The following is a 27874-nucleotide window of genomic DNA, read 5'->3' on the forward strand; positions in this document are numbered from 1 at the left end:
TCCTCTTCCTCACTACTCATCTTTCTCTAGTGCTGCTGGCTTCTCTTCTGATTCTCGTTCATTCATGGAATGACCAGGCTTTGATGTCCATCTTCATTCTCTGAATCATCTTTTTAGCTGGCCAACTATTGCCATCCATTAATGTTAAGTACCATTTCTATAAAGACAACTCCTACATGCACTTTTCCCTTCAACTTCAAACTATTTGCAGCTGCACAGCTATATCTCTACTTAAATATGAAGTAGAGATATGAGAAGTAATTTGGAATTTCAATATTAACATATTTAACAAAAAGCTCCTATTTCCTACTACTCAGCACATACCTTACAGATCAATACTTCACAGAAAAACATAAATACCTGCTTGATCCTATGACTTCTTGATCCTTAAAGAAATTATGATATCTATACTAGAGTCGGACAATACTTTAGGTAACAATTTTAGTTTCTTAAGCTAAAATTGGTCTGTGAATCAAAATTGGTAGGAATCTGTTCTATTCATTTGCTAGACCAAAAGAAGACCTGTTGTTGTTTCCTAAAAATATGTTTTAAATTGAAATAGAATTATATCACCGTCCTTCTCCCTTTCTTCCCTTCAGCCCCTCAACACTCCCCACTCTCAAATTGAGAGCCTTTTTTTATTATTATAAACATGTATGCATATGCAACACACAGACACACACATGCACATGCATACACATGACCCACCAAGTCTGTTTTTGTTGTTTGTGTAATTAGTTTCTGGGCTGAGCACTCTCTGGTGACAGGCTCTACTGATTCCACCTTCAGCCTATAATGCCTAACCACTTCTAACTTACTTCGCTGCTGCTTTTCTTGCTTTCCCTCGATTTACCTCTGAAGAGCTACCACAATGATCTTCTAAAAACTTTAAGGCTTCTGTTTAAAACTCATGGAATTAGTTGGCTTATAGGAAAATTCAACCTACATAAGCACAGGCTGCCAGAACACAGAAAACACACACCATGTAGTTCTTTACTCTCCTCAGCAGCCTCCAGGCCCATCATTTTTCAGTTTGTTCTCCAAAGACATCAAGTTCAATCTACCCCAGGTTTTCTATAGCTAGACTGAACCTCTCAAAATCTTCACACAATCAGCTGCTATCTAAATGTTAGTCCTTACCCATGCCTCTTCCATCCTCTAATGATTTGGCAAGCTGTCACAATCCCAATGTTGACTATTTAAATAAGTTTATTTATTGCTACTTTGTTCATGGGGTATAGTCCTCCCTTCTATGAGATGATTCCATTTAAACTCTTTACACACACACACACACACACACACACACACACACACACACACAGAGGAAGCTTCTACAGCAGTAGGTTTTCACATGGTTTTTACAAAGGGTGTTTAGTGTTTGTTATCCTCCCTGAATTGCATCTTCTACCAGGCCCTCCACTCTCCAACTCATTTAACTCTTTCTGTTCTATTATTCTCTTTATATTTTCCTTTATATTAGTGTGTTCTATGTTGCTTCTATTGTGTGAGATTCACTTACATTCATGGGCCCTCACTAGTTTTCCCTATCTTTTGAGATATTGGCTAATAGGGTATCACAGACCCATAAATGTTACACTCTATTGTCACTGCTCCTGTTACCCTCCAGAAGTTAATAGTAAGACCTTATTTCGAAGACACCCTATGCTTATGCTATAAAACAAAGAGAAATCAAGACAGTAGCTGAGCTGGAAGCTTCCTCCCTGCTGACTGGCCTTTACAGTACTGGGAGGAGTGATCATCAGTCCCATCAGCTGTAAGCCCCGAGAGCTACAACAATGACTGGCAGGGTAAGAAATGCCCACTGGCGCCACAGCGACATGGACATCATGGGAACAACCATTTTCTGATTGGATCTAAGTCCTGCTCTACAGCATGAAGCCTAGATCTGGTAACATTAATGGAGCCAGGAACCTATGTCTAGATAGGTCATAAGCCATAGGGGATATAATGAAATAATATTATTATGGTGAATAGACATGGTATTGAAATGATTATTGATTAACTACTGATGTACCCATAGATCTCAATTCTTATCCGCGAAGTTTCTTACAGTAGATGGCAATTAACAGAGACTCACAACTGGTAAGCATACAGAGAACAAGAGTCTATAAAGCACTCGGCTGAAAATGGGCTGTTCTTATTAGACCCTTGTGTCAAGGCCCAAGGATCTTCTTGAAGCGAGGTGGGACGATGATAAGGGCTGGGGATGGGAGATGACTTCCAGGAACAAACACAACAGTTGCACATATGGACTCAAAGGATTAGTAACAGTATTTTAAAACAAAAGAAAATAAGGAAGGGATTTAAAAAAAGATTATTTCAGTCTGAATGATTAAGTTTTAGTTTTAGCAATACTTTGAGAAAACAGTTCTTACCTTTTCGGAGTTGGTGATGCAAAACGCAGTTCTTCAAATGAGTAGTTTTCATATACCTTTAAGAAGAAACAAGGAACATTGGTACCCTTGCAATGGACCATTCTATCCACACAAGAGAGGAATAAAAATGGCAAGACCACTTGAAAATGAATTTCACATGTGCTAAATATCCAAACAAAACACAAAAAACCAACTTTCTAAAATTTTATGATGCAGCTCTTAATATTGTCAACTTGACAGGACCCAGGATTACTAAAGAAACAATTATGTGGCTATGTCTGTGAAGAATTTTCTCGTTCAGTTAGCTGAGACAAGCAAAGCAATTCCCAATAATAACAAAGGAGAAAGTAGTGCAAGCAGTTCTTATTCAAGTCTCTGCTTTGTATGAGATCCAATCAGCTCAACCTGCCTCCTGGGTCTGCAGCTGTGCCATCCCCCACCATGGAGGACAGTCGTCAGCCAGAACACACTTTTCCTTAAATTGCTTACCAGGTACTTTGTCATAGCAATGAAATTCTAGCCTTAAAAGATATAAAAATAGAAATCTTCGAGGTTCATTACATTTTTAAATATCTCCAATACAAAGATACTATAGAGAAGAGTCTTCACATGGACTTACAATGCTACTTAATGACTTACTTCAACGCTGTAACTTACATGGGGGTACACATGCGTATATACAGGCCAAATCAATCCGTACACAGAGGAAACAGCAGAAAACTGAGTAAAGCCAACGCACTGAAGAATAACTGAAAAAGCCACTAGTGCTGGGGCAGTGACTGAACAGAGACGGAAGGAAAGGGAGTACAAATTAAAAGGACAAAAAGTCACAGCATAGCCGCAACTGGAGCTGAGTAAAGACCCTGTGCAGATGTGCAAGCAGCCGGCCGCAGGGGATCAGCTCTGGAAACACTTACCAAAGAGTCACACATGCCTTTCTTACAACCAGAAATTACATGGCTAGGAATATATTTTAGAGAAACTTTTCATGTACATACAAAAATAATGCCATTGTACAGAGCTTTGGAACACAGAGTAAATAAGAGTATTATTTATGGCTCATTTTATATTTAGTAAAAGTATGCAACACAATACACACACACAGAGGGAGAGAGAGGGAAGGGGAGAGAGAGAGAGAGAGAGAGAGAGAGAGAGAGAGAGAATGAATTATAAGATATTCTTTGGAAAGGTGTAGAATGGCCTGGCAATGGACTATGACTGTAAAAATGTTTCTTTATAAGCTGCAGGAGCCTTATTGGCATGTTGTGTGCCAGTCTTGCAAAAATAAGCAAAATATCTGAACAAAAGATATGGCAAAATGTGAAGATAAAGATGAGTAGTACATACAGTAAACTTAGCACATGAACCCTGATACATTTTATACCTGCAAATTAATCATTTTTCATAGCTCACTTCAAGATCTTCAACTCATTCCTCATGCCCTTCCAGCTTCCCCAGTACTTACTTATGGAGGAAAGTACACACACCAGTTACAAAGCTGCCTTTCTCCTCCCCTCCCCACCCCTTTTCTTTACCATAATGGTGATTCAGAAATTATCTAGCTGCTTTCACTTATCCACAGGCTGTGTCTTAGATAAATGTAACTTAAGGTTGACTTTGCCAAGACTCTACAGTAGTCAACAGCTGGGAATCCAGGTGTCCAGACTCTGGATATTATATTTTCACTGCACCAATTTCAACCATAAGACCATATTTTATTTTTCCATCTTCTACTATATGGCTCACTGCCGAGTGAGGTTACAGTTATGTACGATCGGTTAGTAAAGAGCGTCTGCCCAGAGCATGAATGATTCTCTCAGAGACAGCTTGGGAGTAGTTCTGTGTGACTGTTGTAATCCTAGATGTTTCAGCATGCTCCTGGAGTCTAGGAGTAGGAACAGGTGAGTTTCTGAAGAAAGTACAGAAACAGAAGAGCGTGTGTGAATGAAAGCTCCCCCAGAGAACACACACCTTCAAGAGCAACCCTCTTCAGTTGATTGACTGACTGTGAAGTGTTTAAAATGCTGCAGGCCCAGAGCCAAACTACAATTTATCTTGGTCCATATTTAGCCCTCCAAAAAGTCATTCCTTGTCCACCTCTTTGTGGAACTTAACATTTTGTGACTAACAGCTTAAAAAAATATTAGTTTATGAAACCCCGAGTTTCTGCTAATCAAAGGGCTCAGAATCAGAGTGCTCTCAGAGAGCATCCACGGCCTAGAGCAGAGCTCTTCCTGTTTTGCTATACCCTACTTCTCTGATATTTCCAACTTCAATTATGAACTTCATCTTTTATTTCCCACCTCCTTTGTTTTCATTTTGCTCTTCATTAGCATTGAAGTTGGGCTAATGTAATAGTCAGTGTGTTTTAAGTCTACTCTGACTGATAACTCTCCAGGCCCACATTGTTCTCCGTGTATCTCCTTAGAGCACGTCAGCAGTCCTCCTGGGAGCTTTAAAGGAGTCATGCTTCTTACTCAGCTGTCTTCCTAACTATACTAATTACTGTCCCACAGTGTTTATAAACGATCAGTGCGATCATAGCTTTCAGCTACTAGAATATGGACACTGCTTTCTAAAAACACCAAGACACTACACTCAGCATGATTCCAGGGGTAGTAATTCTGCCTTTTAAGAGAAGTAAAAAGCTGAACTTATTTTTTTAATCCATCTAAAGGAATTATAAAATAAAAAAAAAATCCAGGAGAAATAAGAAATCTAAAGAGATAGATAGCCTAATATTTGGGAGTTGTACAAACTGAAGGGACCCAAGAAAACCCTTGAGTCTTGAAGGTCTGTGTTCTGGCAGACAAGCACTTCAGCTTTAGGTCATCTCAACCTCTGACTGCATGAACCTGTTCTATAAGGGGTCACCCCCTCAGTGCCTGCCAGAAACTGACTCAGTCTCTCCAGGAGAAGAAAAAGCATTTAAAACTATATGCTGCCAGTTTAATACTTGACTGAAACATAAGTCAATGGTGAAAGATGAAAATGTCTGATAAGCAGAAATCAATCACCTTCATCATTGTTATGGCAATATACCGCGCCTCCTTGACGATCATTGGCTCATACGAGACGTCCAGCTTTGGGGATGCCAACCCACCAAAAGTCATGTCGGCGCTAGAAGCTGCTGCTGAGGGGCTGCCAGGAATCCTTTGACATTTCTTTCCTTGATCTTGCTGCAAAGATGTTTTTTTCTGAGAAACAGGTACAGCTTTCACTTCCACCTGTACACAATGATATAAAAACCAAACACAGTTGCCCTTGACACTTCAAAGGAAGGAACTCATAATTACAAAGTCAGTGATACAAATTCTGTTAACACCAGTTCTCCTTGGTCATTTCCAGAGAGAGCCAGGATAGCCTCACCTCTGACTTATACGCTAATAGTAGAAAACAGATGGGTCACTATTTTACAACAAATAATCACAGATTTCAAAGCACAAAAATTACATCTTTCATTAGTGTGATACTGGGAAAGAAATCAGAAATAATCTATATTGAAAATTTCAGGAAGTAATATTATTTTATCAGATAATTAAAATGCAAATACTTCTAATAACAACAGCTTATTTGTAAAAGTTTGTTTGAATTCTTGCTGTAATAGTTTACAAAGGAAAAAATATTCATTAGTAGAAACCTTTGGAATTGATGGTTTAAAACATACCAGAAATCTGTTTACTTCAGAAAAGAAAAGTACACATTTACCATATCACACAATACCACATTAAACAATTTGAGTTACTGATTTTAACAATGTAAACTTTTCAGCTCAGTTTCTACAATGGTAAAATGTTAATGGCCTTCATCTACAAATAGGAAAACTAGTTTTTCAAAGGCATATTAAAATACTGAAAATAGCCGGGCGTGGTGGCGCACGCCTTTAATCCCAGCACTCAGGAGGCAGAGGCAGATGAATTTCTGAGTTCGAGGCCAGCCTGGTCTACAGAATGAGTTCTAGGACAGCCAGGGCTATACAGAAAAAACCTGTCTCAACAACAACAACAACAACAACAAAAAAAAAAAAAAAAAAAAAAACTTGAAAATATTAACTATTGCTAACACCTTGCCAGAAGTATTTTGGAGTGTCTGAGAGTATAGCTTGGTTAAATAGTATATTAGTGTATCATATATTAACTATATATGTTACATACATATGCATGTATATATAGTCTACACATAAGTATGTATAGTATATGGACCTATGTAGTATATACATATATATATGTTTATCATTAAATTTCCTAAATTTTGAAAGCATTTGCTTCTTTGTTTTACTCTAAACTTTTAATGGTGGTAAGTTGCAAATGCTCTGGGTCAAACATCAAAGAAGAGACAATCACAGGATAACACAATGAGTGTATATGCATGTCTCCTCCCATACGCGAAGTACTACAAAGTATATCCTATTCCATCTTTTTGCTTCCAGGTTTGGATCATGAGACAAAATTTTAATGTGTGCTTGACACAGACAATTTAAACTATCTTCTTTGACTCCACTGTAGCATCTGACTATAGGTTGGAAATTAGGGAGTTAGTTAATGTAAAATAAGTCATAGCAACTCATTATACAAAGACAGAGAGAGAAGAGCAGGCTGACTGTGAAGACTCGCCATTCTCAACTCTTAGCAGCAGTCAATGTGTAGACATTGCTAACTCACGTAGAATTACCTTCATGTTGGGAACATGAACCACATCGCCATATTGGTCTTTTGTTTGAACAGTTATGGTGGTGGGCCAGCCACAGCGAATATCATCCTTATTCAGAATCAACGAAGTTTTCTGAGGGTCAGCATAGGAATCTGGCTGAAGCCATCTAAAAGAATTAAAAACAAGAGAACATGAAATTAAGTCAAATAAACTAAACTTGTATTGAACAAAATGCTAAACCAGTATCTTTTTTGTTTGTTTTTTGAGACAGGGTTTCTCTGTGTAGCCCTGGCTGTCCTCGAACTCAGAAATCCGCCTGCCTCTGCCTCCCAAGTGCTGGGATTGAAGGCGTGCGCCACCACGCCCGGCTTAGTATCTTCATTTCTAATTCAGTGATAGTTGCAAGTGTTTTCCTGGGAAGTAATTTATAAAAATCCTCTAGACATACACAAAAATGTATGAAGTTTCTGATGTTTACATATACTATTAAACAATTTTCAACTTAGAAAATACTGAAAATTGTTATCTGGAAGATATCAAAAAACGACATTAAGTTACAGCTAATTTGAATTCTGAGGGTGACTAGAATTCTACTAAAAGCTGGAGAAAAAAAAAAAAACCATTTCCCTCTGCCTATCATGCATTATATACAAGTGTCTATAAGCACAAAAGGGAGGCTAATTGAAAAGCCTAGCTATTGTCTCTTGGTCAACATTTTGGCTTTAAATAGTGAAGTGCAACCTCTGAAACTTAAAGATCAAAACCAAAAGGAGGTTCCACTTTTATTTTTTATTAATTAGTTAACACAAGCTAGCATGTTTCTCTTTTCATTCTAATACAGCCAATGGAGAAAGACAATACAGTAATAAGTGTCATATTTTAAAATATTATCACCTTTTGCTTTAGGTCCAAAACACATAATCTGGATTTTAAAAGACAGCATTTTAACACGAAAATGGCCATTTCCTCCTTTAATTTCTCCTCAGAGATGAAGCCTTAAAAGAAATTAATTGTAACATTAAAAATACCTTGCAAGCCTTCCACCACTTGACCCTGGGACACAAGCAATGAAATCATCCAGAAAGGACTGCTCATTGCTTTGGATTTGAAGCGGCAAGTTTCCTTCAAGTGCCTCTAAGATAGTTGGTGAATGAGAAAGAGCCAAACCCTTTCCAAGAATGCCAGAGTGAGTTTTGCACACCTATTGGGAAAAAAAGAGAATCTTTGTATCTTACTTATTTCTAATTTATTTATAAGAAAGGCTCCATCTCACAGTCCACCCATGGCCTTACATTTATGATTCGTTGTCTTGGCCTTTTGAGTGCAGAGGTTAAATATGTGTGCAATATACATGGCAAATAAAGGAAAACAGAAACCTCTCTATGAATTTTTCAACATGCACACATTTTTGGTATGCCTTATTGAGAACAACTATTTCCTCCTATGCCCCAGCCTTACTATCTTTGGTCCATGACATACAAGTTATACTAAGAAAATACAGGAAAACAGTACCTGTTGCCTATATTCTGTAACTGTAAAATCTCCTTGGTAGATGGCATGGTCTATCTATGCTGACTTTGTTCCCTGCACATTAGGCACAGCTAGAGCTCCTGAATGCAGGGAGTGGTGGCTACCTCTCATTTTCAGTTTCCATTACTGACAACTGTAGCAGTGAACAGTTAATCTGCTCTTTCTAGCAAACTGCCAGAATTCTCTGGATTTGCGAAAAAAAGATACACACATGGTGCATTATTTTTAATATGCCTTACCAGCCTAAAGGCTAGTCTCATAGTCAAACCTACGTTGTTTAACACTGAGGAAGATGATGCTGATTTAAAAGGATGATTTTCAGATGGTAATACAAGTTAAAATCAGAACATAATTCAAGTATAGAATTGTAAGCTCTTTAAGTTAGGATAGATGGTAGAGTACTTTATCTAATCGACAGATATGATGGACTGGGTGTTAATTGTGTATCATACTTCGTAATTTAGATAATTGTTAAGCTTTGTAAATAGTATCTAATCTAAGTGTTATTTTATACAACATCATCTTATGAAATGATAATATATGAACTTTTTATTGCATATTTTCTTTATTTACACTTCAAATTTTATCACCTTTCCTGGTTCCCCTTATCCCATCCCCATCCCCTGCTTCTATGAGGGTGCTCCCCCACCCACCCACCTACTCCCGCCTCCCTGCCCTGGATTCCCCTACTCTGGGGCATCCCCAGCACATGGAAATCATGTTCATATGGGCTCTCTCATTAAGAGGACCCGTATAAATTATGTGACTCTCCAACTGCCAATAAACAGAAATAAGTACTTAACCACGGAGTCATCTATTGAAGAATTAAGAATCATCCCAGAAACTATTATTTTAACACCAATGAACAAAAGCTAAAATGCTTGGTGCAATACCTGCAATGCAGCCTCTTCAAGAATTTCAAGATCTTCCTCCAACTCGTTACCTGTTACACAAATTAAAAAGTTATACTAAAATATACTAATACCTTACCAATCCTTTGTCTTCACTATTTGTTTTTGTAATCTTGCTATTGTTGATTGAAAAAAATTTACAAATCTAGATAAATCCAGTAGTTTAGATTTTAAAATGTTCAGTTGTTTTGTGTCCTATAAGCGGTAACTGCTAAGCTGGTAATCAAGTATCATTCACCAAGCAATGGGAAAAATTAGGCAAACTCACACTGCAGTGCAAAAGATGCAAGACTTTGTGTCGTTTGTGTCTTTCTGTGTGCCATGTGTATGTGCCATGTGTGTAGGTCACTGACATGGTTCTCAAGTGTGAATTTTGTAGGTGACAATTTCATGTTTCAATGTAAAAAAGGTTATATGAATCTGAGAAAGTAACTATATGAATGCATTTATGTGTGAAGTTTTTATACTTAATATATCTTTTTTTACAAAAAGATTATTATTTTGAGTAATAATAAGATATATTTCACGTAAACAATGATGATTTATAAAATCATAAGTTATAGACATATATATGAATTTGAATAAATTAAGATTTTATGATATGCTCCAGTTTCCATTTAAACAACAGCAGTGTACCAAACAGCTATTGTTCCTATGTATATGTAGTGACAGGATTTGTGTTGAAAGTTTATCTTTAAGTGTTCTGTAATAAATGTATTTTACTCTTACATTTCCTTCTAAAGCCTTAGCAACACCTATGATTAACTAGACTCACCAACAGGCAGTGCGAGATCCTTCTTCATCAGGGCTGCGGCACAAACCCCACCAAGATTGGCTAATTCTTTTTCCAGCTGAATAACTCCCTGTAGAATTGCATAAAAGTCACTATTTAAAACATGCTTGAATGTGAGGTATGAAAACATGTAATTCAAAGTTAGTCTCTGCAGTTGAAACTAGAAAGAAAGATGCCTCAGATGAAGCTGAGAGACAAAGATTTAATACTACACCCAACGATGTCACAAGTATGCGATGACCTTCACGGTCCAAATCATGCTCTATTCATTATTTAGGGAAATTACGATCTTGGGTTTATTTTAGTGTTTGATATAAAACATTTAAGAAAACCCAGAATAAGATAAATCACTTTGTGAATCTAGGTTCTGATATAAGTAAAGGTTAAACCACTTTAGCATGGAGCATGAGTTATGCTTCAAAATGCACTTCACTTAAATGGGAACATACTGTATAACCTCAATTATCCCCATGTCTGAGGAAAGAGCAGCAAAATGGTACCACACGTAATGAAACCACATGGCATTTTAATTATAAACCTTTAGCTTGCAAGGCATTTTAAATCAACAGACACTTTAAAAGAGCCAATTGTTCTTAACAGACTGGGAAAACAATTTTTCTTACCTCATCAGGTCCAGGGCTAAATTCATATCCAATTGCAAAACACTTGAACCCATAGAAGGAGGCTTTGTCATCTTTCACATAATCTGAAGCAGTTTCCAGTGAGAAAAGGGCTTCATTTCCTTTAAAAACAAAACAAAACAAAAATGTGTGTCTGTGAGCAAGTACCTGTCTCTGCTATTGAGGTCAAAGTCTAAATATTTCATTATTTTATTATATAAATAATTTGTCAAAACGGTTATTAAAATAGAAAGAAGGTGTTTTGAGGAAGAGCCCTTCATTTGCTTAAGCAAGCTGTTAGAAGCAATCCTATCAACAACAGAACCAACTCTAACGAATTGCTGCTAATTCTCATTATAATCAACTCTGTTCCCTTAATCCTACTTTACCTAAGTTTGGGCAATTTTAAAAATCATCTATCAATTATTGAGTACCTAAGTTAGTCTTCCCTTCTTTGAATTAAGTAATCTTCCACCCTGGTATCTGGATTTCTAGGATCCCTTAACAAATCAACCAATCCAACAAAAGTAGGTTAGAGTCAAAGGGAAAACTCTAAATTCATCAAGGCTAGATGATGTGAAAGATGACAAAGCTTCCCTCTATAGTTTTAAGTGTTTGAAACAGCAGTTACTGTTAACTGATTACAATTAGGATACTTCAGACAAGAGTTTAAAATTTACAGCTTTAAAGGAAAATATGAATATCAGAAATAAGTATTCATGTACATCCACCTTCACCACCACCCTTACCCACATGTTAAAATGAGGAGCTTGAATCCTATTTCTAAAAAACATGGCATCTACCGAGAAAATAGAAAATCAAGTCCACTTGCACACTTTTTAGGTAGTTTGGTCCCAACTATACAGAAGAGGCGTTATTAACCCTGATAGTCCCACCCTACCCCACCCCCACACAAAATCTTCACAACAGTCTCTCTTCACAAACTTAGATGGGACCATGCCCCTTTCCCAGCACATCTTATTTATCCTTAACTGTAACCAAGACCCATATGTTTTAAAATAGTTTTCTCTGAAGTTAAACACTTTCCATAATGAATTTTTTTACACACACACACACACACACACACACACACACACACACGTTTCCATTTCATCCCATAAATAGAGAAGTGAAAATTCACCTGGCAACACTAAAACCATAGTAGGCCATCCAGAGGATCCTGAATATTTCTTTAATTCTACCCATGAATTAAGGTTTTCATGAACAGATGTCAGTTTTGCTCCATATCCAGAGTTCTGAATGGTTCTGACAGGAATAAGCAAACGGATGACGTCTTCTGACTGTGCAGTACCACACTGAGGGTCAAATTCGATTGTCATCCACCTAACACATTCTGGGAATGTCACCTGTCGGTAGACAAGAGGATATCTGTTTATGTGTATGTATAGTTTTATTAAATGAAACAGAATAATGTTATACTACAAAAAATGAAGGACTAAAGGAGAAACAAACTGAAGGAAACAACAGATTGTCTTATTTAGTTTATCATTTGTCTTATCATCCATTTAATAATTAGAAAACAAAATTGTCTTAGTCAGGGTTTCTATTCCTACACAAAGCATCAAAACCAAGAAGCAAGTTGGGGAGGAAAGGGTTAATTCAGCTTAGACTCCCAAACTGTTGTTCATCACCAAGGAAGTCGGACTGGAACTCAAGCAGGTCAGGAAGCAGGAGCTGATGCAGAAGCCATGGAGGGATGTTCTTTACTGGCTTGCCTCCCCTGGCTTGCTCAGCCTGTTTTCTTATAGAACCAAGACTATCAGCCCAGAGATGGCACCACCCACAAGGGGCCTTTTCCTCCTTGATCACTAATTGAGAAAATGCGTTACAGTTGGATCTCATGGAGGCATTTCCTCAACTGAAGCTCCTTTCTCTGTGATAACTCCAGCTGTGTCAACTTGACACACAAAACCAGCCAGTACAAAAATCCAATTTAAAAATCAATTCATTAAATGATTCACACACACACTCACACACACACACACACATACAATTTAGTACAAAAATACAAAGAGACAGATATATAACTCACTGTAAAAGACACTATTATCCCAATGTACCTTAAAGCATTCAATGTGTTTGTGGGACAAGAACTAGAAGGTCCTCCGCCATCATCACAAAGCGGAAGCAGCAGACACAAGCTTCATATGTGCACATTCGTGGGAAAACGAAAATTAGAGGAGAGACTCTGAAGACTCAGCAAGGTCGGGTGAAAAGCAGGGACACTGGGCCAGTTTCCCCAACAATCAAAAGTTGGGGAAACCAAAAGACAAAGGTGCAGAGAGAAGAGTATGCTTACAGGGATTTAACATAAAAAAGGACTGAAGAAATAATGCCCAGAGGATTCATCTTATGTTAAATCAAATTCAAACAAACTTATCACATATGTATATTTGATAATATTAAGGAGTTACTCAGCTGTAAAACTACAGTTATTTTAAATGGTTCTTATAGTAAAGACATGCAAAAGAAAATATTGTTTTACAATAATATAAACCGGAAGGAATAAGTAGAAAACAAATGAAATAGGTTTATTAAGAGCTTAAGACTTTAATCAGGAGACCAGTAAGCTACTGTCTTGTCTACTCTTATGTATCTATTTCTATAACAGATTGAATATTTTACAGGTGTAAAAACATAATTAAATTGAAAAAATGTGGTTCATTTTCATCTACTTACTAAAAGGACTTGAATATGATAACCTTAATTTTTAAAATATTTTACTTTATTTTTCACAATATTCTGAGTAGGCTCCTTTAAGTTTCCAGAGTTCTGATTGTAGTAAAGTAATGCCAGTTTGAAAAGTATGACTTATAGGTAGGGAGAGAGATGAGTCTGAAAAGAGCTTGAAGCCTACACTGTAGTCTCTAGGACCAGTGCAAAAATAGATAAATAAAAGCTGGGCATGGTGGTACAAGCTTTAATCCCTGGCTTGGGGAGGTGAGACAACATGGTCTCCAGATCTTCATGGCCAGCCAAGCTAGTCTACTTACCAAGTTCTAGGTCAGTGAGAGACCCTGTTTCAAAATAATGAGGATACTGCTTAAGGAATAACACAAGGTTGTCCTTCTGCCCTCTGTCTGTGAACAAACATGCCCACAGGACCATATATAAAAATACTATTTACAATTTTTAAGAGTTATAATCACTATAATTATACAGCACAGAGTTTAGCATTATATACTGCAATACTGTTAGAAAGATATTTTCAAACAACTCTCAAAAAACAAAACAAAACAAAACAAAAAAAACAAAAAACCTACCAGTGTATAAAATCTTTAAGGTAGAAGGTCTGTCTTCCTAGATAGCCCAGAGACATAGGATAAAACCAAATACTACTGGGTTAAAAAAAAAAAAAAGTAACAATAAAATGATGGCTAATAACATTCTACTATACTCTCTTAGATCAGTGACATATTCAGCCATCATCAGAAAAGTGTCCTCTTGCTTCAGATGAGAACAGAGACTACAGCCCAGACATGAGAGGGAGGGTGAGACACACACACACACACACACACACACAGAGAGAGAGAGAGAGAGAGAGAGAGAGAGAGAGAGAGAGAGAGATCTTGGAATATACAGCTCTAATTGGGATGTTTCCAACAAATCCCTCCCATCAGGGTTAAGGACCCACATAGAAGAGGAGGCCATAAATGCCAGAAGGGATGGAGGACCCCCGGAGAGCAAAGCCATCTGACTCAACTCAGCTGGGCATGGCTCCTAGGAACCCACAGAGGCTGAAGCAGCAGTACGGAGCCAAAACAGGTCCTCTACATACATACTGTTGCGTTCAGTTTAGTTTGGTAGAGTGTGTAAACGAGTGGGTCTCTGATTCTTGTGCCTTCTCGTGGGGCTCTGCTCCTTCTGTTGGGTTGCCTCGTGATGGTTTTGTTTTATCTAATTATATTTTATTTTGACATGTTTGGTTGTTGTCTTTTAGAAGCCTGCTCTTTTCTAATGAGAGGCAGAAAGGGAGTGGACGGGGGTAGGTTAGGTGGGGAAGAACTAAGAGAAGAGGGAGGGGAAACTATTCAGGATATATCGTATTAGGAAAGACTATGTCTTCAGGTCTTCTTTAATCCAACAGTACCATACTGTCTCGATTGATGCCTTATATTTAACTACTACAAGAAGTAACATTTCTGAACATTCACAAAATCCACTTTCTGATATCATTAGAAAGCCTCAGATCCAGCTTTGACTTTGAGTCTTGCTAAGAACGGTGCCCACCTTGTAGTGCATCACACAGGCAGGCTTGTATGGGTGCTCACTCTCAATGACAGCATAGTGATTGGAAGTGGTACAAGCTGAGAGGCCTTGCTCGGGCTGGTTGCCTGTCGTACTATCAGTTGACTGATTGGGATTGAACGCAGGGGGTGCATACTTCTGATTCAAAATGGCAACTGAGGGAAGCAATTGCTGGACAAGGCCAAAAACTTCTACAGCAACCTAGTAGATATAAAAAATAAAGATGATTAAGTAAGTGTGAAATTCACTTTACTTAGGAACTACCCTAATTGTTGGTAACTCTTATAAGTACCAGTTTTCATATAGTTTCTATAAAGTACTTTTTTTTTAAATGTGTTTTTAGTGGGTAAAGAAATTTATTCTAAATATTATACCAAAAAAATCTATATTTTAAAACCCTTGCTTTTCTGTGATCTAGAAATAAATAGCTCTACTTTATTAAATTATGCCAAAGACTGTACAGTTTATGATGTTCTTCATGTCTTATCTCACTACTGTAAAATAATCTTTTTATTGATAATTTTATTAAAACTGGAGAGTTGGCATCAAGTTCAGAATTTTTTTTAAAAAAACCCATCTGATTACTTAATCTTTCTTTATGTCATATTTATAAAATAGATTTCCTATTCCTAAATTCTTCAAGTGTGAAGCAAATATGTACACTAAATCAATTAGCAATTCTGGGAACAATGAGACTTAGCTAACGACTTCTAGCACTTAGGATGCTTTCTCTGTTACCTATTACCCTAGTGCCTCAGTGATTAAAGGGAAGATGTAAGACCTGTGAAATGTTACCAGTGGTAAGAGATTCAAAGTTATAGAATTTTGATTACACACCTTGGGAATAGCAGCGGCTACTGGTCCTATGTAGGCTATAATAAGGGGAAGCAGCATGGAAAACAGACTGGAAGAGCTAAGCAGTTCTGGAATGTCATCAGCTAAAAAAAGCATTGAGACTGTAGTTAGAAGGTAGTTTGTTATACTGTATGCATGCTCTCCTAACCTCTACCCTGTTATCCTCAGAAAGCTGTGCTTGACATCAACTACACATTTATGAAGGACAGGCTCAATTTATTCTAAGGGATTTATTGTTATCTCAATCCTTACAATAGATACTTTCCACTTTTTAAAAGGAAAAGTCAAGTTACAAAGTGTTTGTATATCTTATAGTAAATTCATAACATGGTCTACATATATACCTGTAAAATGCTAGAGAAAGGAGTAGAAGCTAGGGCAATGGTTTTAAACACGGCTACATGAGTGACACGAAGCAAATTATTTAGAATATCAACAATATTTCTTCACTGAATGCTATTAGGATTAAATTAATCAACATATAATATAAAACGGTTAGAATAATATCTGTACATATAAACATTCCAAAAAGCATTTGTTGTTACAAAGCTATTGTGACTTCTTTTTTCCCATTAAAGCACTTTGCTGACAGCCATTTTAGTTATTTACCCATGATCATGATGCTTAAAAGATTGGCTGAGCCTATATATTTATACTGTAGGGCAATTATTCTTTCAAATATGGAGTTCTAAACCTATTGCATATGAACGAATGACATATATTAACAAAATACTTTTTCAGCCTAGCCTAAACCTTTGGGATGGAATAACATTTTAGATGAAAGGATAACCCTGAATATTTTATACTAGTGATTCTCCTTAGTGTAGAGAAGATGCCTAGAGACACAGGTGGATAACAGGAGAAAGGTAGCAATGCAATTACTTGGACATTTCCATTCAAGAAAATGCACGTGAGGCTGCACTAAGGCAGCTTAACCAGGCACTGGTAGAGCAGAGAAAGAAGAACATACTGACTGGACTTTGCAGAGAAGAAACAGTTCTAGAACTTGACTTAGACAAGTAGACCTGAGGAGACGGGCAGGTTATGCATCTGGTTATTCACCAGCCATTTGGATGAATAGTTAATAGATACAGGAAGCACAGTAAGAAAAAAATTTTCACAATAGCAAAAAAGTTTCACTAACAAGAAAATAAGCAAAAATGAATTTAATCAGATGAGATGTTTCTCTTATTGACCAAACTAAAAAATTTAAAGTATTCTGTAATTTTTTTTTTTTTTTTTTGGTTCACTTTAAAAAAATCTTCCTCAGAGTATGAAGGAAGTGAATGATCCAAAATCAATACTGGATAAATGGATGGATAAATAAATAAGGAACTAAATACTCAGGGATTCTAAAAGGTATCTCCCCTTCATTAACTATTCACAAAAGAACTACAGGCTCTAAAATCTAACTCTAAAGAAAGGAAAAGGATCGTCTTACCATCCACAGCAAGAGCTCTGTGCAACAGGTCCTTCGCAGCTCGAACAACAGTGCTTACCACAGAGAGTGCTCTGCTACAGTTTTTATCTTCTTCATTAGCTTTACTTAGAAGTTGGGATTGTAAATCTCCATCAAATTCACTCCTGGGGCATGAATAAAATGAAAACAGTTTTCACTGAGAAATTCAGGCATCATATTCCGATCAGAAATCCTCAATAAACTTAAAGTGAAAAACAATTACAGTTAAGACAGTATATGTGGCATCAAATCTGAAGATGTAAGGGATGCAAAGCAATCTTCAGATCAGATGCCACTATGCAGTCATACATACTGGAATACAACATGAAGGTGATATATCATAGCACCTGCCAGAGTTTTTAATGAATGTATGGAAAGGTGCATGAAATAATAAAAAGACAGCATATGTGTAATTATGTTAGTTTTGGATAAAGGCTTTGAACAAAAACCAAAGCAGACTATAAAGTAAAGGGTGCTATTTTCTGTTAGATTAAGTTGTTCTTTGTTGAACTAATACTTAAGAAATACCCGAGTTGTGTTTAAAAACAAACTACAAACTCATGGAAAATGTGAGAGAATATTATCTGGACAGTGGGAGCCAGGTGCAGAGTTCATGGGACAGGATTAGACAGTAAACAGGGTCTGATCATATGGACTTTCAAGGCCAGAGTAGCAAACTCCTATTTAATCGCAAAGCATCAAGAGAGAACTGAGGAGGGAGGGGTATGCCCTCATTCCTGTCGGAGAACGCTGACTGTTCTGTGGAGAACGGAATGTAAAGGGCAGCAGAGAAAGAAGAGACCCTGCGATAGAGATGATGATCATTTTAAATTAGAGAGACTGGGAATCAGCAGTTCAATTATAGGAATGATAGGAGAAGTCACAAGTAGAACACTTTACAAATACGTATGTCAGAAATTACCAAATTAGATGCAAGAGAAAGAGACATCTAGAACAAGGTGTTACTACAGCTGGGTGCCTACTAAGGGACACATTAAACCTACAACGTCTGTCGGCCAACCACAGAAAGCATCCTTTTTTTATTTCTTATTTATTTATTTTTTTAGGTGAGAACTATAAGGACTTACTAGAATGTTAGAAAAATAAAAATGTGACTATGGAAACTCCATGCCCATATCTTACAATTTCTTAAATTTAGAAACAATTACTATAACTGATTCTCAAATGACAGCTATATCACTAAGACACCCATTATTATCCTTACGGAGGATGTACGGTACGGTGATTTAAGGGTATTTTGTAACCTGGAGTCCAACATCCAGACTATAAACCCCCTTATCATAAGTCACTACAAATGAGATTTGGGAACAATGTTTAAATACTCAATGCCTTGGCTCCCTCTTCTGTGAATAAGGGTAGAAAAAATTCCCACTGTGTGCCTAGCCAAGGCAAACACAAGAAGCACTACATATACAAAATTAGTGGCTTGATACAAAGTTATGTTGAGGGGAAAGGGGGATAATTTCACTAAGATGATAGATAAGTTATTATTCAAAATAAATCAGAGATAATGAAAAATGTATATATAGGGTTATTTTTCCTCAAAGATCATAATTTTCTGTTTTTCCATCATTTACCTAACAAATAGCTCACTAAAGTACTCTAAGAACACTCCCACTATTATATGGTCTAGAGTCCCAGAGGCTAACCTGAGCAGGTGAAAATAGTTTTACATGTAAAACTATTCTCCAATTGGATAAAATAACCAAGGCAATACCACTACCTGGAGAGTCAGGCTGGGTCACCTAGTTTAAATAATTATTTTAAAAATGAGTAAGTTCTACTTGTATTTTAAAATAAAAATCAAAGAATTAAAGTAGTATTAGCAACATATATGATAGTACAAAAAAACCTTTAGTGATATTGAAAGAATGACAAAAATTTAAAAGCATTCACCTTAATAGTTAATACTGAATTTATATTTTAAAATGAGGATTCTTCAAAGGGTTTGACTAAGTATGTGCTAGGAAGATAAACTGTAATTCAGGTACATTACCAACTTGGCATGTTTTGTATCATTGTGAATGTTACCCACCACTTGAGCACATTCGTCTCTAACTATAAGCACACCTACCTATAGTATAGTATCTGGGGAATCTGTCCTCTGGTTTGGTTTGTGCCATTACTGCTCAAGCTGCATGTGCTGAAGGTAAAGGTCACTCCATCAGGGCACTGAACAGTGGTCATCCCTCCATCTCCATTGGCTGTGCGACTGCCATAGTTCCTCAAGCGCACAGCATACTTAACATTTTCCTTCATGATGAAGACATAAAGCATGTTATATGCGTTCACAGTATAAGGAAAATACAGAAAGAACTCTAGCAATAAACTACTCAAATATACTGAAATATTGTGGTCATTATAAATAATATCATTAAATGAGTTTTTAATGAATATAATAGCTAATACTTACTGAATACCTTTAGATAACAGAATCTTTTCCAAATACTTTATATGAATTAAATGAATTAATTCAAGTGCCCTCAGTAGTTAAGTATATTACTTGACAGATAAAAGAATTTGAGATGCAGTTGCTAAATAACTTGCCCAAAGTAACATAGCTGGGAAGCGGTGAAACTAGCAGTTGACCATCAACAACTACAGGTTATCAGTGCTTAATTACATGCATAAAATATTAGTCATACAAATATAAGCTAATATTGTTCTGTCAGTTTAAATTCTTAAAATAATTTAAGTATGTTAAAACCATAATTGTTAAATCTATTTACTCAGAGACAAAAATATGCACACAAACACAGGAAAAAAAATCCATGTATAACTGTCCACAATATGTAGGAAAACAGAGATGCAGATACTCAAATTTTATGATCCAGGAATTTTTTGTATTTTTTCTTTCATTTATGCCGCCTAGTTTTATGTCAACTACACACAAATTATAATCATCTGAAAGGAGGGAACCTTAACTGAGAAAATACACCCATAAGATCAGGCTGCAGGCAAGCCTGTAGGGCATTTTCTTAGTGATTGATGTGGGAGACCAAGTCTATTATGGGTAGTGCCACCCCCAGGCTGGTGGTCCTGGCTTCTATAAGATAGCAAGCTGAACAAGCAGCAAAGAGCAAGCCAATATGCAACACTCTTCCATGGCCACTGCATCTGCTTCTGCCTTCAGGTTCCTGCCATGTTTGAGTTTCTGCCCTGACTGCCCTCAGTGATGGATGTGGAAATGTAAACCAAATAAACTCGGCCTACCCAGTTGCTCTCATGATGGGGTTGATCAATGTTGTGGAGGAGAGATGATCATATAGAACCGCTGGGCTACAGTTACAGGTGAGAATAGGCCTCTTGATGTGGGGCTGGGAGCTGAACTCCAGTCCGCTACGAGAGTATTATGTGCTCCTAACCACTGACGCAGCTATAAACCTTAAAGTTATTTAGGAAGTCTCTGATGAGTCTATTTCCACTTTAGATTCTATTCTGAAATGGTATTTATTCACTTGCATCAGGGTTAGTTTAATTTTACTTTAACACTAATAATTACTTTAATACAATTTATCTACTTTGGCAAATGCTTGTATTTAGAAAATAAGGGATAAATCTTAAATAAGGGATACATACTTGTATGTATGTATGTACATGTTTTGCCTACATAGAAATGCATGTGCACCATGAGCATCCCTTATGCCTGAGTAGTTCAAAGAGGTCATCAGATCCCCTGAACTAGGATTACGGATAGTTGAAAGACACCATGTGGATGCTGGGAACTGAACCTGGGTCCGCGGCAGGAGCAACTAGTGTTAATTGCTGTGTCATCTTTCTGGCCTCCATTAATACTAACTCTTAAGACCGCCTTTGCTTTTCTTAAAGCATTTTTGGTGTAATATAAGTTGGAAGCATGAAGACTAACGCACAATCAGTTTAAATACTCTGCAACACCAAGGCTTGTGCTTTGCTCTCATTACTTAAACAGTAGAACACTACAGTATTGATTAGTCTTCCTCACCAACAAAAGAGGCTTAAAAGTAGTAAAATGACAATATGCCAGATTTAAGAAAGATCACACAGGAGAATGCTGTAGTAGCACTGAAACTGAATAAATACTACTATATATCTTTTCTACTTATATTGGACAGCCTTTTAAAAAGCTAAATCTGTCTTACCCTGAATCTAGAACTGTCTGACTATACAACCTAACAATTGGTCCTAGTATACCAGACTTTGATACATGTAAAGACCAGAGCATAATATAGTACAATACCTCGGATATTATATTGGAGTAGGTAAATGCACGAGGAGTTAAAGCAACATAACAGATAAAAACCTTGGGAGAAGCCATAGTCAATGCATCTTTATTGTTAATTAGCATGCATGCATATCTATGTGGGAGTGTATGCCTATGCCTGTGAGTGCAGGCACCTGAAGAGGTCAGAAGAGGGCACTGGGGACGGTGAACCTGAAGTACCTGGTGCTTGTGATCCACTGGACATGGGTGCTAAGATTCAAACTTATGTCCTCTGCGAGAGCAGTGCTCAGAAGCAGAGTGCACTCTCCAGCTCTACTCATCATTATCTTTAACCGTGGAACACTACCTCTTAGTTTAAAAAGAAATGTGGTTGAATTACCTTTAAGGGAACAACTTTGTCAAGTCTGATTTCAGCTATGTCACTGGGTGAATCGTCTGTTGTATAAGTTCCTTTAACTAATTCTAGAGACGTCCATCTATGAGAATGAGTTGAATCTCCTGCATGTTCACTCTAATGAAGATAGAAAAACAGTTACAAGATGGTTAACTTATTGTAGGAACAGTTCTGATTATAATTCTTTAATGTCTTCAGGTAGTTTTATTGCCTTGTATAAAAAAAATTAGTTATGGGCTGGTGAAGATAGGTCAGCAGGCAAACAAGCCTGACAGCCTGAGTTTAATATCTGAGATCCTACACATGGTGGGGAAGACTGGCTCCCACCATTGTTCTCTGATCTCCACATATGCAACTTAGCATGTAAATGGATGTATGCACACACGCTCACATACCCAAATAAATGTATTAAAAAATGAAATTAGTCATTAGCATTTCTTTATACAATCTAAAGAAAGATTTTGACACTCTAAGCTATTCACTTTTATCTTGTTTCCTGCAGAAATTAAAACATAGACTGACTTGTACCATCTTAGGTCTTGGGAGTATTTGAACATCTTCAAGGAAAGACTGCACACTGAGCAGAATGAAGTAGATGTTAATTAAAATTAATTGAGCAAAAGAATCAGTCAAATAGATGCTACTGCAAGAGACTTATTTTTGTGTTTTCTGTCTTACATTAAAGATACTTTATAAAAATTCAAGCACTTAAAATATTAAGTGATATTAGAGAAAAATAGAGCTACAGCAGTCAATAAGTTCTGTCTTCAGTAAGCATTTTCTATTAGGAATTTGATAAGATTGTGTAGCCTTTGTTAGGAGAAACAGTATTCACCTAACTGCTGTTCTAGGATCATGAAAAATGGCAACAGCAAAAAAAAAAAAAAAACCAACCAACCAAACAAACAAACAAAAAGAACAAAACCAAAGCAAGCCAAACTAACCAACCAACCAAACAACCAAACAAAACCCCATAAGACTTGGAATAAAAGGCTTAGCTATGTACTTTCTAGTTTATAATTCCATTTAAAAATCCCTCCTTTTCTATAATTCCAAAACTAACATAAACAAAATAAAGTAAGACAGAAGTGTGCTGAAATGTTCCAAACAAACATAAGGCTTTTGATTCCAGTTTAAAGTTTACATATAGCTGATCTGTTAAATTTCTGAAGGTTTGAAGTCACCACACTAAGATGATGGTAAACTCTGATGACCACACAGCAAGAAAAAGCTGCAAGCGTGACACTCACATCATCAACCAACACCTCCAGCTCATACTCATGGATGCCGCCTCCTCCATAGACAGCGAAACCAACAACCACAATTCCAGGTTTGTCGACTGCAAAACAGATTGCATCAGGGGACCCATTTCCAGTGTTCCAACTTCTTCCCTGACTTGTTTTTGTGAATCGGTTAGCACTGGCTTTGACAGAGTGAAGAGAATTAAGTCCATCAACCTGTAAACAACACACACAATTCCATTAGCAGTTGTTAACCTGAGTATTATGAGTAACAACTGAAACAAAATATTTAGTAGACACATGTTAGATATTAAACATGCATTTGAATAATGCATTTCACATTAAGATAATATTTTCAAAATAAACCCACAATCCTTTTTGGGAGGAAAAACAAAAAACAGAAGCATCAAAATCAGTTAAAACATTCAGATAAGTTATAAAACATGGCTAAGAAAGGCAGTGAAAAGAGGAAAATAACAATACTTCACAAAATGTATCAAACATATTTGATACTTACATTTTGCTGCATTGGCTCCAGAACAAGATGTGCAAGTGCTACTCATGGGATTTATTCCAACAAGGAAGTTTACTTTACGACTCTCTTACCACAGTTACATAAACTATGGTATAGGTAAGACAGAGATTCTGCCAGGCTTTTATATGAATTTCTATATGTAACTATAGACAGAGCAAAGCTTTGGAGCTTTTTGTTCTTTAAACATAATTTGTTTATTATTACCAGCCTGATCTCAGAACATTACTTGTTACTTATTAATAAAACAACTGGTGCAAGTTCATGGTGTTGTGTAATGAGGCAGCCAAGAACTTTGTCTAGAAAACCCTATGTACTTTATATAAAGTGATGAGCTGTTCTATTAATGGGGACGCAGTTAAAAGATGGGACTGGAGTGGGGAAATGGCTCAGGTAGTAGTATTTGCTCTATAGTCACGGAGACCTGTGGTAAAGGCAGCATAGCTGTAACCCCATCAGTAGGAGGTGCACAAGCAGATATAACCTGGGGCTCTCTGACCAGTCTAATAGATGAGTCTCTACATTCAGTGTAGATCATGTCTCAATAAATATGGTTGAGAAGGACTGAGATAGACAGCTAATATCAATCTCTGGCTTCTACATATATACACACATAGTGAGGCATACCTATATGTACACATACATATATACCATAAGTGCACGTGCACACACACACTCTGTGAAAGAGATTGAGAGAGTGAGTTTTAAAAAGTAAAAATAAAATGAGTAAATCATAGAAGAACAGGAAAGCAAAGAAAAAACTGTATTATTTTGTACAGGAGCACACACAGAAGCCAAAGGACAGCAGGCGTTTTGCTCAATTACTCTCCTTACTCACGAGAAACAGGAGCTAGACTGGCAGCAAAAAGAGCCAGAGATCGTTTCTAAACACATATCCCTGACCTAACTGGAAATTATGAATAAAGAAGCAACACTGAAAGGTAAGTATGTGTGTTGTTACTGTTCTCTATTTGTCGTTTTGAAGAATCCCGACTAGCCTCGCCTCCCTTCTACCTCTTGAGTGCTGGGATTACAGGCATGTACTAATGTAGTGAGTGATGTACTAATATACTAATATACTAATATAGTGAGTGATGTACTAATATAGTGAGTGCTGGGATTACAGGCGTGTACTAATATAGTGAGTGATGTACTAATATAGTGAGTGCTGGGATTACAGGCGTGTACTAATATAGTGAGTGATGTACTAATATACTAATATACTAATATAGTGAGTGATGTACTAATATACTAATATAGTGAGTGATGTACTAATATAGTGAGTGATGTACTAATATAGTGAGTGATGTACTAATATAGTGAGTGATGTACTAATATAGTGAGTGCTGGGATTACAGGCGTGTACTAATATAGTGAGTGATGTACTAATATACTAATATACTAATATAGTGAGTGATGTACTAATATACTAATATAGTGAGTGATGTACTAATATAGTGAGTGATGTACTAATATAGTGAGTGATGTACTAATATAGTGAGTGCTGGGATTACAGGCGTGTACTAATATAGTGAGTGATGTACTAATATACTAATATACTAATATAGTGAGTGATGTACTAATATACTAATATAGTGAGTGATGTACTAATATAGTGAGTGATGTACTAATATAGTGAGTGATGTACTAATATAGTGAGTGATGTACTAATATAGTGAGTGCTGGGATTACAGGCGTGTACTAATGTAGTGAGTGATACTGTGAAGAAGAGGGCAAGGCTGCTTTGGGAAAGCAACTGATAGGAAGTGACCATCAGAAATAAGCTTTATTGATGCACAGGCCTTTTACAAGTGCCTTGATCAGGTACTGAGGTAGGTGAACATTAAATATCAGGGACAATATGAAGAGGCCTTAGAGGGAAGGAGGAGCTTCGCTAAGATGTCTAAGTAAACGAGAAGGAAAGTTACCACAGACAGGATGGTGGGGGTAGATGGTGTGCGGAGAACAGAGGAGAATCTTCAAAGAAATAAATCTCCTGAATGATAGAAAACACCTAACATGCATGTGTGCATGCCTGTGTGTGTGTGTGTGTGTGTGTGTGTGTGTGTGTGTGTGTGTGTGATTAGAAGAGTGTGCTGAGAAGGACTATAACTTAGTGGTGATAAAGTCCAACACAGCTTGGCTTCCTAACTGTCCCACAGAGGTGTAGGGGTTTTGGGTTTTGGCCTGACCTCTTTAGGCTATGAGTGACCAGTGTCTTAGGAGATGGGTTTCCTTCCCATGCTACAGAACCACATGCTTACTCACCCTTACCTCCGACCCGAGGGCTGATGCAGTCAGCTCACTGACAATGCTGGCCAGCAGTCCGCAGGTGTTGGAGACCAGGTGAGAGGAGAAGAGCTCACTCTCCCTCCGAAGGCTGTTTCTCACTGGAAGCACAACAATGACCAGCATCTTCTCCAGCACTTCCCGGAAGCTCGTCATGCCGGAGATGTTCTCTTCACTCTACAGCAGGGTGTGGGACAAGAGCGAGGCAAAGCTCTGCCTTACATCCCCAAGGAGTACAGAGTCCTCCGCGGACAAATCTTTCCATATGATAGATACCCTAAAGATCTACCTGAATTAGTTCTTTTTGTTTCATAATTTATAAAATGTGCTTTTATTAGCTTTGTGACATTTTCACATACTTTCTTATTTTAACTACATAACAGTTTAAAATCTGTGTCTGTGATAGACAATTAGTCATTCTATTTAAAATTATTTATCTACAAGACTTCAGAAAAACTTGTCTCTATAAAAATGGTTTGTACATTTATGCAATTCCTACACAGCTAATCCTTTTACAACTATTATATTCAATTTCTGAAAGAAAACAAAAATCCCAATTTCTGTCAATAGAAAAGTCCATTTGTGAAATTAGAATTTCATTAAAATTCAAACTCCAAAAAGACTTCCCCCGCTAAATACTGAAAGGATTATTAATTCACCTGTTACTCCACACAAAGCTCTGTCACAGTCTCATGCACTTCACCCCAGTGAACGGACTGAGGCCATTTAAGTTCATTAGAGGGCACAGTAACCAACCAATCCCTCAGTTTCACCAAAGACGAGAAACAAAAAAAAAACAAAAAAAAAAAAAAATCACACAGTTTGATACTGAGTGGGAATTCTTCCACCGAGACTCAACTTTTCTGACTCAGGGGTATTATTTGCTATCACTCAGTTTTCAAAACTACATTCCTAGTTCCTGGATAAGTTAGCTCTTTTATAATAATTATATTCCTGCTTTATACATAAAAATATTCAGAAAAAATACAGTTTGAATGAACAGGGGCCTAGAAACTAAGTCATTTTCTCCTCAAATCAAATTTATATATGAATCACCTATAGCGGAATTTTCCCATAATTGATTAAAATAATAAATACAAGAAGCCAATTACTGTGAGAAGGAGGTGGGCCTTCTGGGTCTGAAGAGGAAGAGGGAAGGGGGTAGTGGTGGAAGAGGACTCCCTTTTGGTATGTGGGAACAAGGAGGATCCAATGTAGACAGGGGCTGTTAGTTTAGGTGGCAGGACCCTGGTGATTTCTAACAGAATAACTGGGGAATTTAGGATGCTAGGTTCTCTACCCAGGGATTATACTATCTGTTGGTTCTAAACGAAGATTGCCTGGTGTTTTCCTTCCACGGTGATTCAACTGAGCTCTAGGGAGATGTAACTGTGGGGAGGAGAGAATGAGCTCTGGAGAGGCAGAGCCCTCTTTGGTGGGACAGGCTTGGGCAAAAGGGAACCATGCCGTCCCTCCCTCCCTCCCGGGACTAGGCTGGGAACAGATGGAAACCGCAGGCTGGTGTTTAGTGGGAGATAGTGTCGACTGCTTTTTAATATTACTCGCAACAGTCACCCACTTAGGAATCAGTCTGTCAGTCAGGACTGTCATCAGCGTAACACACTATTTACTTCCTAAACTACAGTCTTAATGCTATACATAAAAGTGCTTAAAAGTTTTTCCCCCATATTTCAGTTAGTCTATTAACAT

At 37.2% G+C, this 27874-nt stretch overlaps 1 protein-coding gene across 40 annotated transcripts in view; it reads right to left on the reverse strand.

Moving 5' to 3' along the window:
* The window catches only part of Mycbp2 (MYC binding protein 2, E3 ubiquitin protein ligase), a 233430-nt gene that overhangs the window by 75760 nt on the left and 129796 nt on the right, over positions 1–27874 (reverse strand). For 26 of the 40 annotated variants that reach the window (XM_011244896.3, XM_017315793.2, XM_017315792.2 and 23 more), the window contains 15 exons: positions 26144–26341; positions 23353–23559; positions 22088–22219; positions 19579–19757; positions 17466–17608; positions 16007–16107; positions 15152–15370; positions 12042–12267; positions 10904–11022; positions 10263–10350; positions 9470–9519; positions 8075–8247; positions 7068–7212; positions 5414–5623; positions 2397–2452 (listed from right to left, as the gene is read on the reverse strand). In XM_011244896.3, coding sequence (XP_011243198.1) covers positions 2397–2452; positions 5414–5623; positions 7068–7212; positions 8075–8247; positions 9470–9519; positions 10263–10350; positions 10904–11022; positions 12042–12267; positions 15152–15370; positions 16007–16107; positions 17466–17608; positions 19579–19757; positions 22088–22219; positions 23353–23559; positions 26144–26341 — 2246 coding nt within the window. Of the gene's footprint in view, positions 1–2396; positions 2453–5413; positions 5624–7067; positions 7213–8074; positions 8248–9469; positions 9520–10262; positions 10351–10903; positions 11023–12041; positions 12268–15151; positions 15371–16006; positions 16108–17465; positions 17609–19578; positions 19758–22087; positions 22220–23352; positions 23560–26143; positions 26342–27874 lie in introns of those variants that run through there. The other 14 variants (XM_017315794.2, XM_017315789.2, XM_011244906.3 and 11 more) reach the window with 2 other exon arrangements.

This window comes from Mus musculus, chromosome 14, assembly GCF_000001635.26.
Source record: "Mus musculus strain C57BL/6J chromosome 14, GRCm38.p6 C57BL/6J".
Lineage (NCBI taxonomy): Eukaryota > Metazoa > Chordata > Mammalia > Rodentia > Muridae > Mus > Mus musculus.